This window comes from Idiotropiscis lumnitzeri, chromosome 5, assembly GCF_059441095.1.
Source record: "Idiotropiscis lumnitzeri isolate Australia: NSW breed Sydney's pygmy pipehorse chromosome 5, RoL_Ilum_1.0, whole genome shotgun sequence".
Taxonomy (NCBI): Eukaryota; Metazoa; Chordata; class Actinopteri; order Syngnathiformes; family Syngnathidae; genus Idiotropiscis; species Idiotropiscis lumnitzeri.
Window position 1 is genome coordinate 27,533,123 of NC_142395.1, and position 16,599 is coordinate 27,549,721.

The window sequence follows — 16,599 nt, forward strand, 5'->3', positions numbered from 1 at the left end:
ATTAAATTAATTCATGTTCATATTCACATACATCGTCATATTAATCATTGATACTAATTAGATTGAAACAACAACATATGTTTATTTAGGATGGAAACGTTGCTCTTGTCAATTCTCGCAATTTGTGGTCTCACTTTTTTTCTTCTGCAAATACTGAACGGCAGTGGTGACCAAATTTCAAACTGAAAAATGCACACATTTGCTCATAAAGTATTACCTCTGATTAAATGTTAAATTATTAATCTCATCTGTCAAGACACTGATCAAGATAGCACACTATGATCAACAATTATTTTAAATGGCAGGAAGCATAAATATCATTGTCCACATTTATTATTTATTTATCTGTAAGTGTTTACATTTTAAACAATAATTTCTACAACATTCCAAGGAACTCACAATGTCCCGTGTTGGTAACACCTGCTATAGAGTATTTTAAAACATATAATGTAGTCTATACTTAAAGTCCACTTCAGTCCAAACAAATATAAGACATCCCCATAAAACATTTTAATGTTTGACAATGATAATTACATAAAGCAACACCTTTAGAGTTGATCTGATAGTTAGAATGTGTTTTTAATAAATATAATGACAGGACAGTGCTGGTTAGTTTCCCCCCATAGAGTTTAGGTTTCAGATTAAATACATTATTGTTCTTAACCACATGCACAAACAGTACAATAGTAGATCACCTGCATTCTGCATATTGATTTTCATCAGTCTGAAATTGTTTTGAGACATGCCATAATAGTAATGTAAGAGGTTACAGTGATTTTACACGTGATGTGTAATTTGTAATCATTCTTAAGTACATATATAAGTAAATATATAGCATCTGTTGGTTGATTTAAAAAAAAAAAAAAGCACAGTTAAAAAGTATAAATATGACTAAGACGAGCACTTCGATTGGTCCATTACAGTAAGGACAACCTGAATTAATTTACAAATTAAATACTTTATATGATAACACTATGTTATTTGTTTTTTTCACTACTGAAAGAAAAATGACAATAAATAGCAGGTTAAATCTATTAATAAATGAAAGCAAAACCGAATAAAATAAATTAACAAATAAAAAGAGACAGCAAATACACAGCCGAGAATACTTTTAAAAGGTCAGTTTAGAATTTCCTCCAGGACCTCATTTGGGAAAATATTTTGGATTGTGGTTAACTGTCTCTGTTGAGGCTTGGCACTGGCAACAATAATGTCCTTTAACTTTTCCTGGAGCCATTCCTGTCTCTCTCCCACTTGTTTGTGTTCCTGAACATTGTGCATTAACTGGACCTCGCTGATGGTTCTCTTTCTGCACACAAAAATATCAAAGTCATTGTGAGAAAAAGATGATTAATGAGCATCGATTGGCCTTTTTTTTTCTTTTTAATTCTCCTCGACTGAAAAAGACAGTTGATATGGCACACATGAGAACGGGGTTTACCTCAGTGGTTTTGCGTCTGTGTGCAAACTTGAAAGGAGGAGTATTAAAATGGTTGTTTCAAAGCAGCGTAGCGCAAACATGCTGATGATGAGCTGAAAATAAATAAAACATTAGGTTAAGAAAAGTTCATTGTGAACTACAGATGTATTATTTTTGTCACGCAACACAGTTTCTAAAAGAGAAAAAAAAAAACGTCAAGCCAATATCTTACCAGTTTTGTCCTAATATCCAGGAAATGACTTTTGAGTTTTGTTTTGTTTTTGTTGTTGTGATGGAACTTCAGGTACTTGGACAGACGAGTCAAACTTGTTGATCAGTCTTTTGGGTGGGGTGTGCGCGTCCGGCCTTTATATACACATGGACGAGCCCTCCCCCGGTCATCGATGAGCAATTTCACAGTTGATGTCACTTTACCAATGCATCGATGGGGACACGACAGACATCCATCCTCGTGACACCACCAACTCAGCTTTCGACACCTGCGCCCCGCACGGCCCCCCCCATCCCCGTCCTCTGATTTTGCTCTTGGTCCAGTTTCACCCTTCATTTGAAAAAAAAAAAAAATACTCCCTCATTAGCGCATGAAACACGTAGCGGAATACCTTGAGCCGCTGCGGTGTCATCCTGTGGGACTCTGGTGAAAAAGTATACTCTTTGAAATGGCAATGACTGTCAGTTGAATTTATTAGCAATGCAATTTATTTTATGGTTCACGATACATACTGTATGCATGTAAAGGTCGTGACAGGGGGGAAAGGGAACAGGCCGGTCAAGCAATCCACTGTGACTAATCCGCTAGTAACTCACTTCACTTAACCCTCTGCAGGGCACTCAAAATTTTAACCCAGGAAAGTTATTATAGGACATTACGAGACTCCAGGAACAACATTTTCATGGGTAATATGTTTAATTTGATATGCATTTCTTTTTAAATCATAACCGTAAACACAATTGGTTTTGTGACACGGATGGCTTTGAAATTTTCAGAGTTTTTTTTCTACAGCGTATTTGTGCTTTAGCATTCGTAAATTCACACGCAATAATGTACTTTTTGAAATCATTATGACATAAGGAAGTAGAATATAAAGAATTGACTGCATTCTTTCTTTTAATTCAATGGACATTGCGCTGCTCCTTCGGGTGAGACCGCCTTGGCCGCCTGTGAACAGAAAAATACAGAAATATTGATGGAGCAGTCAAAACAAAGTAAGCTGCATTAATATTTGTCTATCTGGAATAAAAAAATGTGGGAGTATTGTATTATCTGTCTACGTATATGTTCATGTTCAAATATTGATTGTTATAACGCTGCACCAAAATGTAATTCAATTCAAAAGCTTTATTCCACCAGATGAGCATCAGAGTTTAAAATGTCTTTTAGAAGTGTGATCAGTAGTGATGGGAAAATGAGCCTTCAAATTTGCTTCATGAACCCGCTCCTGTATTTTTGAGTCCTCTAGATGGCACTGTTGCTTTAAAAAAATGGCAATTCATTGTTCTTTCAGCCCAATGTGGAACAGAGAGTGCCACCTACAGGAGTCCAAAAATACTACAACCGGTTCATGAAGCAGATTCGAAGCTTCATTTACCCATCACGAGTGATCAGGCCAGACAAGGCAGATGCTTTTTGTTCGCACGCCTATGGCGTTTCGAATTGTTAGCAGCATTAAGCTAAGCAGAGTTATCTAAAGCAAAGCTGTTTTTTTTACAGTTTAAATCTAAATAAAACAGTTTGCATCTTCTTTTTGAAGAATTGTTAGCTATTTGCTAAATTGGTGCTTGCTGTAAAGTGAGATGAATTGAGTTCCCTGCTACCATACAGCGCTCTTTTCTATTTTTTTAAATTTATTAGTCCAAGCAATAAATTGTCCAAAAATCTAAAAAAAATCAGAAACTGATTCACTCGTATCTCAAAGCATCACTGTGTATGACACGTGAAGGGCAATGCGAGATGCTCATAAGATCATAAGATTACACATGCAATTTTAGGGAACTTTTTGGACAAAACCTAACAAACCAGAAATTACAAACCTGTTCCATGAGGGCCCATCAACATGTAAAAACACATTTTTTGGGGTTGCAAACAACTCGTAAAATTGATATATATTTAGATTCAGATTTCTTGGGGGTACAGAGGCAAATCAAGTTCTCACATAGATAAATTGGATAAGTGACAAGAAATGTTACTTGCGTTCTAGCAGCTTTTTTAGTCTGTAAACAAACACAGTGTAGCTAAGCCTCTGGCAAAATAAAAAATCTTCATTGTTCTTAACTTATATAAAAGTAGGTTGAGAACCACTGCAGTTTAATGCCTCTATAATAGTTTGAGTCTTGTCAAAACAAAACAAAACAAAACAAAAAAAATAATAATTTCTTGTACACTTTTTTCTGTACAAATTATGAATAATGTTATCAGTGTCACGAGGAGAATTAAGTAACCAGCTTTTCTAAATGTTTCATGAGAAAAAAAAGATTCCTCCACGCCTCCCTTTCAACAGCGTTGACCACATTTTTGGGGATATTATAAAAATAATCAATTCCACCCCCCACTGACAATATAAAAAAAATTAAGTTAATGACATTTTCTTTAAAAAAAAAAAAAGTGTACTCCACCCGGCCAAGCGGCGTTGGTTAGGTCATGCAGTCCCAATGTGAGTCATGTCAATAATGGTATGCTGCTGGTGTGCAGGAGGAATTGACAGTGAGGGATGCGAGGAATTGCATGCAAATCATTAAACCGCCTTGTCACAAAGAAAGTAATGCACATAAAAAAAAACAACTTTGAACTGAAAATTGATGCCTTTGCATAATAGACATAATAGAATACGATTAAGTCTCAGTTAATTTTCACATGGGTATTGGCATCAAAAAGGTTTATATTTATTACATAACAGCAAAATTCAATGTCGGCCTATAAAGTGTTTTTCTTAATGTATGAATTTGACACTTGCTCCCGCGAGCTTCTATTCAACGTATGCATGCTTCCTTTGAAGGCTATATATGGCGTTATTGATTTCATTTTTTTCATCAAATGAGGTCACCTCACTTGAAGGTATCATATGACGAAAAGGTGTATATTTAGACGTGACATCATCCAAAGCAAACACAAAGAACATCTAAGTCGCACCGTTTGGATAACCCGTTATTGCTTTGAAAGGGCGTTCCAATCCAGCGGCCGATAAATCATTCAAATGGCGATGCAGCTTCATCTTTGCGGCGTTGCCATCGTTTTACCAACAAAATCCGGGCTTTATCCCGCTGTTACAAAGGCTTGCGAAGACTTGTCAGTGCGGTTTTATGAGAATACTCGCACATCAATCCATCACATACTCTTGATATGAGCGTCTGAATGCCCGGCACAGGTGGTGCTGGTGTCAAGTTAGGAGTTAGAATCTCATCACTGAGGCGCACATTGAGGCCCACCAGAGAGGACAAGCGTTTAAAGCAAATGCTATTGTGCATCGCAATGACTTAGAGGGTAAACAATAAGTCAGGAGTGGATCATGAAGGACAAGCATTCACACGTCCTATTCAATGTTGATGTTCAAAAAAAAAAAAAAAAAAAAGAACCCCACGTAGGACCATAAGAGACCCCCCCAAAAAAACTGTGGACCATGGAATTTCACCAGACGGGAGGTGTCGTTGCAAAACCTGAAAGTCAGCAAACAAATTTGATTGAGTTCCTATTAATCTAGCACTATAAAAAAAGTGCCATAATGGATTTAAAAAAAAAAAAATCCCAAAATATTTTTGCACTTGTCTTTCATGCATGCATAAATTTGGCTGCGGAACAAATTTCCTTAAATCTTTTATCATCCGTTCCATCATTCACGTGGACGAACGTGGACGATGTGGAGTTTTTTTTTTTCATTTTTAATTAAATGTAATTAATTTTTTTTAATTCGATTTAATCAATTCAAATATAATAATAAAATAATAAATAATTTTATTAATTAAAAAAAAAAATCCACACATTTTCAGCACTCAATTATTGAAACGAATAAACAAAATGTCAATGACAACTTTTTGAACAATTCAACAATTTTGAAATATTGACCCCACTGTGGGCACCGAGTGCGTGCGTGCCATGAACGGAACGGCAACTGCAGGTCCTAAACGTATATTTCTAATTAAGCCACTGTAACATTATGGATTGAACATTAACACCATCCTTAAAATACTGAAAATTCAAAAATATATTTAAAACATTCATCCATCCTTTATCTGAGCCATGGCGCTCATCTCAGCTGTCTTCCGACATTCAATTAAAATATATGGCACATAAAAGTGACGTAAAAACTATACCGAAATAAATGTTTCAAAATAAACAGTTGTGCAGCTTGATTGAGACAATTCATCATTTTCTCAGTGAAAATGACGGTCAGCCCGCGTTGGTTGCCTAAATACAATTGAGTTGAATTGAGACAATTCTAAACAGTTGATTTTTGGAAAAAAAAAAAAAATTCAAAATAGTACGCCATTCCTTTTGTTTTTCAAAGTAAAGTTACTTTTCTTACAAGCCATCATGCTAAGATGAGAGGCCAACTCACGAGGGCAGGGAGTTCCGAAAATGATTATTTATTCATGAAAATTGGGAACGAGAGAAAGGCACTGTGCAAAGGTCACAACTCCAAAACAAACGATGACATTCAACTTGATCTGTCAACTAGAACACACGAAGACAGGCAAGCTCCATTAACCTGATACTGCAGCAGTTGCGTTTGCGAGTTGTTCGAGTTCTACAAGTCGCAACTGCCTGCGAGGTCGTGAAGGTGTCTGAGTGTGATTTGTGATTGGATGAGTGAGGCTGGCGTGGGGGGAGTCCAAGGACAAAGGGGAGCATGTCTGGAGGATGAATGTTGATGGTTGAGCGTAACACCAGTTGGATGTTTATGTGGCGTGATTACAACACACTGTAACCGTTTTTCAAAATATAGACCTTGTTGATCGCCTCGCGCTCGTCCTTCTTTTGTTTGTCTAGCAGACACAACATCGGTGTCAAAAGTGAAACATGGGGAAGGTTTGGCAGCAGAATGACTAAGTCAAAGAGAGTAAAAGTGGAGGTGGGGGCCATTGCTCATTGATGGGGGGGGGGGGTGGATTTCAACAGAGTTTCAGATCATGTTGCTCATCAAAAAACATTCAAATAGTGTTCCGCTCAGCCATCAACAATTACTGCTTGCTCGATACAATACCGGTACCTCATCAAAATGAAACTAAGTTTCATGTTGGTAATGCTTTAAAGTGAAAAGACGATAAATTGAAAGAGACTACAATTTAGCGATTGGTTCGGGACCAATGCGAAAGATTGTACGACTTGACGCAAGACTTGCTTAACTCAAGAAATTACTGGACTTTGACTTAATTGACATTTAGTAGTGACTCAACTTGACTCACTTAATTTTTGCAACAGTAACTTGGGATTCGTTTATTTATATGTGACTTACTCAAACCTCTGCTGCTTGTCCTCAATAGAGCCATGAGGTGACCGAGAGCTGCTTGGCTGGGATTCATTCTGGTCTGTTCACCAGCCAATCACAGGGCATCTAAAGACGAGCAATCACCACACAAAAGGCGAATGTAAGTTTTTATGATCATGCATGTCAAGAAGTCAGAGTGCCAGGAGAAAACGGGCAGGTCATGCAAACGCCACCGGGAAGTAATACCGGCTTTAACCGCAAGAGGTCACTGTAAGACAACAAGATTACACAGCCAAGCATTATATAAAAATTTAGAATATGACGCCATTGTGATGTTATCTAAATAATTTTTCATAACTTTTTAAGTGGTTTGGGGCCTTTTAAAAAAAAAATATATATATATATATATATTAACTAGTTTAATATCAGAAAAGGACTTTTTTGAGTAAATAGAAAAGTTTTATTTTCTTGCTGGTGTAAATCAATTTCAGTTAACACAAACATGTAATTACTAGTGCTGTCCAGCGATTAAATTTTTTTAAAACTAATTATTATTTCGTTATCAGCACCACACTCCAGCAGTGTTGTTTGCAAGGCCAAGTGGTAACTTAAGCAGGCATTTTTCTTTTGAGATGATGTCAAGTCAAGTCAAGTCAAGTCAATTTTATTTGTATAGCCCTTAATCACAGACAGTCTCAAAGGGCTTTACATAGCCACAATCGACATCCCCCATCTTAACCCCCAGGAGGGCAAGGAAAAACTCACAAAACCTCATTAGGGGAAAAGTGAAAAACCTTGAGAAGGGACCACAGATGGGGGAATCCCCCTTCCAGGATAACCAGGCTGCAATGGATGCCAACTGGGCAACATTTGACACATACAATGATGCTATGCAATAATAGATGAGATAATATAAGTGCTAATGTGCTAAAGATGTACAGCTAATATGGTAAAGTGTTTGAATTTGGCTTTGCAACACATGCAAATGAATTTTTGAAGTAAATAAAACTGAGCTAACTCAGTTAAAATATTTAATTGCATGAATTTTTAAAAACATTCATCTTGAGTTAACGCTTTAATTTTGCCAACCCCAGTAATTACATTAAAACAAACTAAATTGATCTATATTATTTCAGTTGATTATTTCAGATTCCAGTAATGTACTCGTTTTGATAACACATTGTTATGGGACAAACGTATTACTTCACGGTCTAAGCATAATTTACTGTCTACTTTTTGAATGAACAAATTGAACAAACAAACCCATTAAAATTGATAGTTAACCTTGTCACAAATTGTATTTTACTAATTGACATACTGCAACAAAAGATCAATGGCACAACTCTTGACCATGTGTTACATTAAGTTTGTCCTTTTCTCGGCAGGTAAATGAGCATTTTATGTTTGCAGAAAAACTGATGGATCTTTCAACTAAATTTGCATTCTATACGATTTACAAGTTCACATAGTCATTAGGAACACTTTTAAGGTAAACCTGCCATGTCCAACTATTTCCCTTCACATACAGTAACTAACACTCTTATTCAAATATATACTTGATGTAATTGATGGGATGGCACCTCAAATCCTTATGGTATGATAGAAATGCATTACAAATGCAGTCAGAATATTTCAGAGCAAACGGTATCGGTGGTGGCCATCGCTGCTGAATTATTTAGAATGCCACGCGCCATTCGTGTTGCATCTCGCAGTGTTTTGTGCAATTCTGATGTTGATTAGATAGCAGAAGGGAGCCTTGAAAGATGCCAATTCTCCAGAAAGCCATTTCATGTCTTGCGTTGTTGTTATCACAATAATGATGGCATACAGACACCACTGTGAAATCCAATCACACTCCTTGTAATGCAGAGATGAACAAAAGCGAGATTTCTTTGCGGAGAAAAGTTGAAGAGACCTACTTACGTGTTGTAATCGGAATACTAAAGCTATGATTTAACCCAACGACTGCATAGAGTAAATCTTAGTGATGGGTAAATGAAGCTTCAAATCTGCTTCATGAACCAGTTGTAGTATTTTTGGATTCCTCTAGATGGCACTCTCAGTTCAACATTGGGCTGATTTGCCATTATTTAAAGCAACAGTGCCATCTAGAGGACTTAAAAATACAGCAGCTGGTTTATGAAGCAAATTTGAAGCTTCATTTTCCCATCACTAGTAAATCTCAATTTTCAATTCATATGGGATTTTTTGAATACAGTAACTAAAAGGTGTTTTATAAATCGTCAGATACCTCATAGAAAATAATAATAATAATCTGAGTTTGAAATATTGTTTTGTAATTTATGTAATAGTTTCACCTCAGTAAAATGCATTCACATCCAGTTTTGGGCTCCAAGTAACCAGACAAAATATGTAACAAAGGAATGCAAACTTATTTCTATCCAATATATATATTTCATAGAGAGAAAGGTGACTTCAAAAAATAGCTTGAGGCGCAGTCAAATAAAAAGACTCGCTCGTACAAGAGTATGTGTGGAGAGCTTCAGCGTCTTTTGTGAGATATTTCTTCCCGTGAATTCTAAAAAAGGGGAAAGAGAAAACATAGCGATAGCAGAACCTTGGGAAATTGACATTTACAAGCCATGAGAAAAAAAGAGCTTGTTTAGAAATAGTTGGCTCTTTTGAGTGGTCCACCTATCAAGTGTGTAATTACACAATTACGCCACTCTTACCTTTGCTTCCTAAGAAAATATGTCTGGAAGTGAGGCGTTCTGAATTTCGCAGTATTGTGATGTAACATAATAACGTCCCCAGACAGGTTTCTTCATCAATGACATGGTTTTTAGGCAGTTAGGATGTTAGTGCTGCCTCCATGAGTGAATAAGACTTTTCTCTTCCTAATCTAGGATATTTGAGAGAAGTAGCCGTTTGCTAACCCTTGGTCGTCGTGGTAACAAAACCCCGTTGACCCTATAGGACAGCGGGCTGTAAATCTAAATTATTTGCATTTTTTGACTGAAGACAGTCAGAAGCCTTTTTTATTAAGACACCTGGGAATTGTTTGAAATTGTAAAAAAAAAAAAAAAAGTGCATAATATATTCCCTTCAGCATAATACGGATTTGTGGCTTTGCAAGTAAAGCAGCCACTTTCCACTCCAGTGGGTTTCATATAAAACACCACTCGCCTGCCGCCCAGTTTAATCAAATGCAAGCATGTGCAACTGCTTTTCCAACATTTCTCTGTGACAAAGAAAAAAAAACACTAAAGCAATATATAATACAATAATTATGACTTCAGACAGAAGTGAGGCTGCTTATTATTTTGTTAACTTTACAGTTGTCAGGCAGCGTTACAGCGGCGACTTTGGCTCAACCAACAGCAAGTTGTGGCGTCCAAAAGATGAGATGCGTGGATGGATGACCTTCTTAAAGTTTGAAGAAAGGAAGGAAGGAGGCGCAGAAGCCGGCCAAAGTGTTCTGTGGTGCACTGAAGCATTTCAGGCGACTTTGTCGCAATGTCTCCTACAGCGTGAACAGTCGTTTTCAAGTTTTCACTCCGTTAACACTCTTGAATTATTAACTCACAAGGCAAAGGGCTGTTTACTTGCTTTTGTGAGCAAATGTCATTTGCGACAGTGACTGCACGGTGCATACAAGGTACAGTCTTGATGCTTTGAAATACAGCAAACATGTTTTGTTGAATTATGGAATATTCAAGGTGTATTAAGGTGTTATTACTCATCTTATAATAACAGCAGATTTTAGTGTAATAGAGTAATTCTATTTAAATCTCAATTCATGTATTATTTAATGACTCACAGGGTCGTGCCAATACCACCTATTTCCGACCGAATACATGAACATAGTTCAAATCTGCAGAATATTTTTTTTTCCACAGAGTAAAAAGTCTATGTACATTGTATGCCTCTGAGTTTGGTATTATGATTTTGACTGCCGACATGTGCTGCTGCCCCGTTTGTAGTGATGGGGAAAATGAAGCTTCAAATTTGCTTCATGAACCAGCTGTTGTATTTTTTGAGTCCTCTAGATGGCACTGTTGCTTTAAATAAAGGCTTTAAAAAAAATGACAATTCAGTGTGCTTTCAGCCCAATGTTGAACAGAGAGTGTCATCTAGAGGAGTCAGAAAATACTACAACTGGTTCATGAAGCAGATTTGAAGCTTTTTCATTTTACAAAATAAAAAAATAAAACTAAGGCACAAGGTAACAAAGAAACACAGGTAATAAATTCACCACAAAAAGCAACACAGTATAACCAAACTAATTTCACTTGACTAGCAACAGCTTCAACAAAATGACAAAGACTGAAAGAAACCACGACGTATTCGAGGAAGGTGGGAACTTCTCGACGTGAGACGAGGAAAGGTTTTGTCATTTACATTCGCCTTAAACACTTTGAGTTCGGAACTAGGACAATACGAGTGGCATAAATCCGACTTCCCACCCTCTTCGAATGCAACATTAATACAAGCAAACTGAAGGACACCGAGTGGATTGCTTTACGTAAAGAGCAAAGCTGACGAGAACAGTTGGAAACAAAAATCTAGCGAGAAGGTGTGACATGATAAAAAGGGCACACGGAAAAACATGGCAAAACATGATAAAAAAACTAAATCGAATCAAATCAAAGTCAACAAAAACAGCTCAAGAGATGAGGAACTGCAAAAAAAAAAAAAAAAAAAAGTCGGTTTAGTCCTTTTGTGTAAGGGTATAAAAAATATTTTGGAAAGCCTGGCATTAAAAATAAGCTTTTCATGATGTTCAGTCTTTCGTAGGTGACAGGTGCTGATATAAATTGCCGAGCTGTCAACCTGAATAAAGCACACCAGCCAACAGTGTGGCTGGAGAAGTGTCTGCCTGTTAAAGAATTATGGCTTGTGGTAAAAAAAAAAAAAATCCTCTCGGAGCGCTGTTATTTTATGGCGATTTTCCAATAACACAGAGGATAGTGGACTGGACATTAGGGGTGTGTCACGCCTCAGTGATCACAAATGCAGGCCATTGGAAGGAGGGGGAAAGTGATGATGATGATGATGATGATGCCCCATGACTGACAGGGGCCCTGGAAAATCATCACCATTTGTTGGGTTACGTGGTTTTAACAAACGTTGTTGTAAAACAGACATTGGCTATAAAACTTCTTCTATCCGATCTTCATTTTGAACGCTAATACAATACAAAGTCAATCAACACCGATTTGTATTGTACCTAATAAAGTGTCCAGTCGAGGAACACTGCAAGAATTCTATCCATTATTGTTCTGAATATGGTTGTGATGACTTTGCACGGATTAAGTCTTCTAAAAATGAATTTGGACTATAAGCTTCTTAACCTTCCTCATCTCGCGTCAACCTTCAGGTGACTGAAAGGCTTGCTCCCTCCACGAATCTATTCTCAAGTGACATCCTCCCAGCATTGAGAATGAGCTCGCTCTCTGGCATCGACATCAGGGAGCTTTGCGGATTCCCCAAAGACGTTTGCGGTGCACACTAACAAAGCCGGCACCTGAGTGCGATTCAAAGCAAATGTCACGTGAGAGGAATCGTGTCAAAGGATTCAGCGTCTGGTTTATTACGGCTTTTTAATGACTAAACTAGAAAGACTTAATTAAAACATAAGAGATTGTTTTATGTTGTGATGATTCTTAAGCTATAATTCACTCACAAACAACACATGTGCAGCAAATAATCTTAAACACGAATTGTTGACCTTTTGCTGCCCACCAGCAGTCGCGTTTAACACATGCCGACTTAGATTAACGGGGAAGTAACACGAGCCGGGCTTGTTTTATTATCATCAAAGACTGTAAGTGAATAAATCCCGCTAAAAGCTGGCTGCTGGGATCGCACAAACAGAATTTTAAAGTGGCTCCTCTGAATAGAATGCCTTTATGCTGGAATGTGAAAGCCGCAAAAGGAATTCAACAAAAAAACAAAATCTACTTTGAGGTGACGTAGACAGTTTGAGATGTTTTGCTGCTCCTCTTCAAGGAAGATGACAAGCGGTTCTGTAGCGGTTAGCGGGGCATCAGTTTCATCAACGCTGAAATGAAAACTTTTTAAGCAGTTTCAGGGGCAGGCTCTAGCGCAGTGTTTCTACAATTATTTTCTGTTAGCAAGAAGAAACACTTTCATTGAAAATTAAATGAATTTTTTTTTCTCCAATGAGGTGAGGTTACCGAAACACTCCATCCATCTGCTCCTGGTTTGGCCCCTCTGTCAAATTTTAGAACCCACTGTTGTCCACCAATCAAAAAGTTTGCCCACCCCTGCTCAAGAGCACAAACTTGCTTTTGGCTTGTGCATCAGCACCACAAAGACTAAAGTCACATAAAAAAAATAATAATAATTAAAAAAAAAGAAAGACCAAAGTCACATACAAAAAAAATAATAATAATAAAAAAAAAAGAAAGAAAGAAAGACCAAGGTCACATAAAAAAAGAAAAAATAAATAAAAAAAGACCAAGGTCACATTGTCGACCTTTGGCGCACCTGCCAGACAACCTGTAATCCTATTGGACAGTTTGACTCTTTGCAAAAACTCTTCACAAGCGTTTGGCTTTTCCTTGGACCTTTGCGGCTCATTCCAAAGAGAACGCTTCAAAAAGGGGTTGTTGATGGAAGAACAAAAGAAAAACAATCAAAAGAAGATGTTGAACAAGCAAAATTAGACCAGCTTTTTAAAAGCATCAATCACCTCCTCACTTGTCCCAAAAGCAAAAAAAAAAAGCTAATGTGAAGAATTTGCCTTCGTAGTCCTTTGAAAATGTCAAATGAATGGATGAATTCTGGCCCACTAATGAGGATAAGTGGAATCGAAAAATGGAGGGCTGGTGAGCGAATTTGACTGATTCAGCAAAAGTGGAACAAGTGGAGCCGATGGGTGCAAACGGATTCACACTTGAAGGCAAAGTGCTGCTAACTTTTCTTTCATTCCCGCTTCTCGAACATCTGCTGCAAAAGTCAGATGTGTTGACTTGTAGCGTCGTTTGGTGGATGCGAGCGCTCGATGAAAATGGGCCTCTTTGAAAAGGGAGATAAAGACGGAAAAATCACACAAGACGCCTTCTCGTCCTTTGGAAGCAGAGAAGTGCTAAGTAGAGAGGAACGAGTTCAGCACTTTAAAAAGACGACTTTTTGTACAAGACTGTTTCGACTCGGAGGTAAATATGAATCGTGTTACTGCTTCAGTGGAGGTGCAACAATTAATCACGGAATCATTTCAACATTGTATTACTACCAAATTTCAGCATCTCAACAGTCGATATTTTCCATTTTCTGTAGTCCTCCATGCAAGCAGACTGATTATTTTTGTGTATGATTAAAAGAAGCTATTAGCAAACATCTGCTGTTACTTACAAAAACATTGATAATTTTTTTTGGTCCATTTTATGACATGTCATGAACCAAACCAGTAACTGAATCATAATCAATTTATGCTTGTGCGTTTTCTCCAGTCAATTACAAATAATGTCCAGTTAGAATAAAGGAATCAAAATTATTTTTTTTTCTTTACCTGATTCATCAACTAATAAATAAAAAAAATGCTATCGTCACCCAATCAACAACAACACAAAAGTGAAAAAAAAACCCAAAAAACAAGCATCAGGCAGCCGTGATTTCCTGTAAACATGCGTCTTCGTATTCACTGTGTCAAACTATGAGAGGAGTGTTTGGCACAAGCTATTTCATTTTGTTTTTCATAAAACAATTTCCTGTGAGTCACGCGTTGGGGAACCATCGGCAAATGTTTCTTATTCTTTAGTGTCAAAATGTCTCGTACTTGGCCTGGCCCAGTTCTTTTGGGAGATGTTTTGTTAGAATCTTCTGCTCCATAAACTCAGGGCTCATTGGCCATCAGTCGGAAGAAAGGAACATGGTGTTAATAATAGACTAAAAAAAAAAAAAAAAAACGTCCTCATTTCAATGTGTAAATATGCACTTAAATAATGACAAGCTCACCCCAGATTGAAGAGTGGACACAACATCAAGGTTGCTCTTCTTAAATAAGACAACATGAAGAATCCACCCACGCATGTCGCGGACGATTTTCCAGAATGAATGGGTGATTCACATTCCAACTCTTTTGATGAGCGCTTTGCCGGAGGACAATGATAAAAACACGGAGCTAAGGATGGAGATAATGAGCAGATGAACATTGTTATGCAGCGTGGCACACAAAAGTGCCGCCTCCAGGTGGAGGAGCTGCCTGCAAGAAAAGTCAACTTCACTGACGAGAATAACGGAGACGTGAATGGTGCACTAAGACAGTTTGTATAACACGCTAATAAAAAGAGCAGTCTTTAAGAGTGACATTTTGATGCATTTCACACCTGGGCCTTCAGTGAAGTCCTACTTGAATAAATAACCCCCATAATACCGTCATTTATGACACCACGGCTGGATAAATAATATACAGAAACACGCTTACACAGTACTGAGCGAGTGTTGGATGACCTAGCTTCTCGTGAAAGGTCTATCTTGAAAATGGCCGTGCAAGTGTATCTGCAATTAAATCCACACCTTTGCCTCCTTTGGCCATTATGGTTTGAAAAAGCAAGAATATAATTTAGATTTTTGATCGGTCACAAGTTTTGACTTTCGCTAGCGCTGCCCCCTCACAAGTGAGTATCCAATCACAAAACGCGTTCGTCACCTTTAGTGTAGGGCCAGCGCAAAGGCTCACGGTAACCAATTTGTGATCTGATTGGCTATCGCAACCGTCTATCAATTCTGAAAGTCCATTGACTTTGACAGAAGAGATGCCCGCACAATTGCATCTGAAGGCCTCGGACAAATAGTGCACGCTACTGGTATTACGAAATCTGCCTGGTAACACGAGCAAGCGGAATTCTGATTGGATAAAAACTCCCACCTAAAAATACAACACTAGGATCTAATATGACATCAATGTGAAGAATATGATCATTTTTTTCTTGATTATGTTAGGCCAGCAGAGAAGGTTTTGAAGGCCCTCAAATTTGCTTCATGAACCAATTGTTTTATTTTTGAGTCCTCTTAGATGGCACTGTTGGTTTAAATAAAGGGTTTAAAAAAAATGATAATTCATTATGATTTCAGCCCATTGTTGAACAGAGAGTGCTATCTACAGGAATCCAAAAATACTACAACTGGTTCATGAAGCAGATTTGAAGCTTCATTTATCCATCACTACCCGCCACTGTTCTGGACATACGTGCGCTACGTTGGCGCAGGTCATGCACAGATGTCATCGTATCGACTCAGGGAGTTTGTAATGATGCAATTTTGCAAAGTGCTGCCGCGTGAGGTCACACTGCCATATGGCGTTTTTTGAATGACCCTGAAATACGCGACATGAAAGATTCTTCTTCTTTTTTTTTTTTTAACTCAAGTTCTGCAAAATCATTTCCATCTGCCTCAATTATATTGCGAAGAAGTAAAGCGAAGTGCATCGGTGCTCAAGGCCAAACCTCAATCAAGACTGTGTAAATGCCACATATTCATCATTCCAGATGAGTTACATGCGCCCTACACAAGTTCAAAAAGCTTAATCACTCATTCTTAGTTCGAGAGCCGTTCGCTCTTACATCACTTTCACAGTAATTTATCTGGCTGAAGGAATATGGCTGCCGTTATTGGACTGCTGAAGGTGTGTGCGCACCGACACGTGATAAACCACACGCTCATATACCGACTGTCAAACCAGTCATTAATACTGTGAAGACATTTCGAGCCTTGTGCTTTTTCCTGAGAGGAGAGTGGCTGACAAGGGGT

The 16,599-nt window shown here is 37.8% G+C and overlaps 1 protein-coding gene across 1 annotated transcript; it reads right to left on the bottom strand.

Moving 5' to 3' along the window:
• Positions 1-1,119: 1,119 nt before the first annotated feature.
• pth1b (parathyroid hormone 1b) lies at positions 1,120-1,872 on the bottom strand. Its single transcript, XM_088295308.1, has 3 exons — positions 1,653-1,872; positions 1,442-1,533; positions 1,120-1,309 (listed from the first exon to the last, which is right to left on the bottom strand). The coding sequence occupies exons 2-3, from the start codon at positions 1,519-1,521 to the stop codon at positions 1,120-1,122; spliced, it is 270 nt and encodes an 89-aa protein (XP_088151434.1). The 5' UTR covers positions 1,522-1,533; positions 1,653-1,872.
• Positions 1,873-16,599: the final 14,727 nt, after the last annotated feature.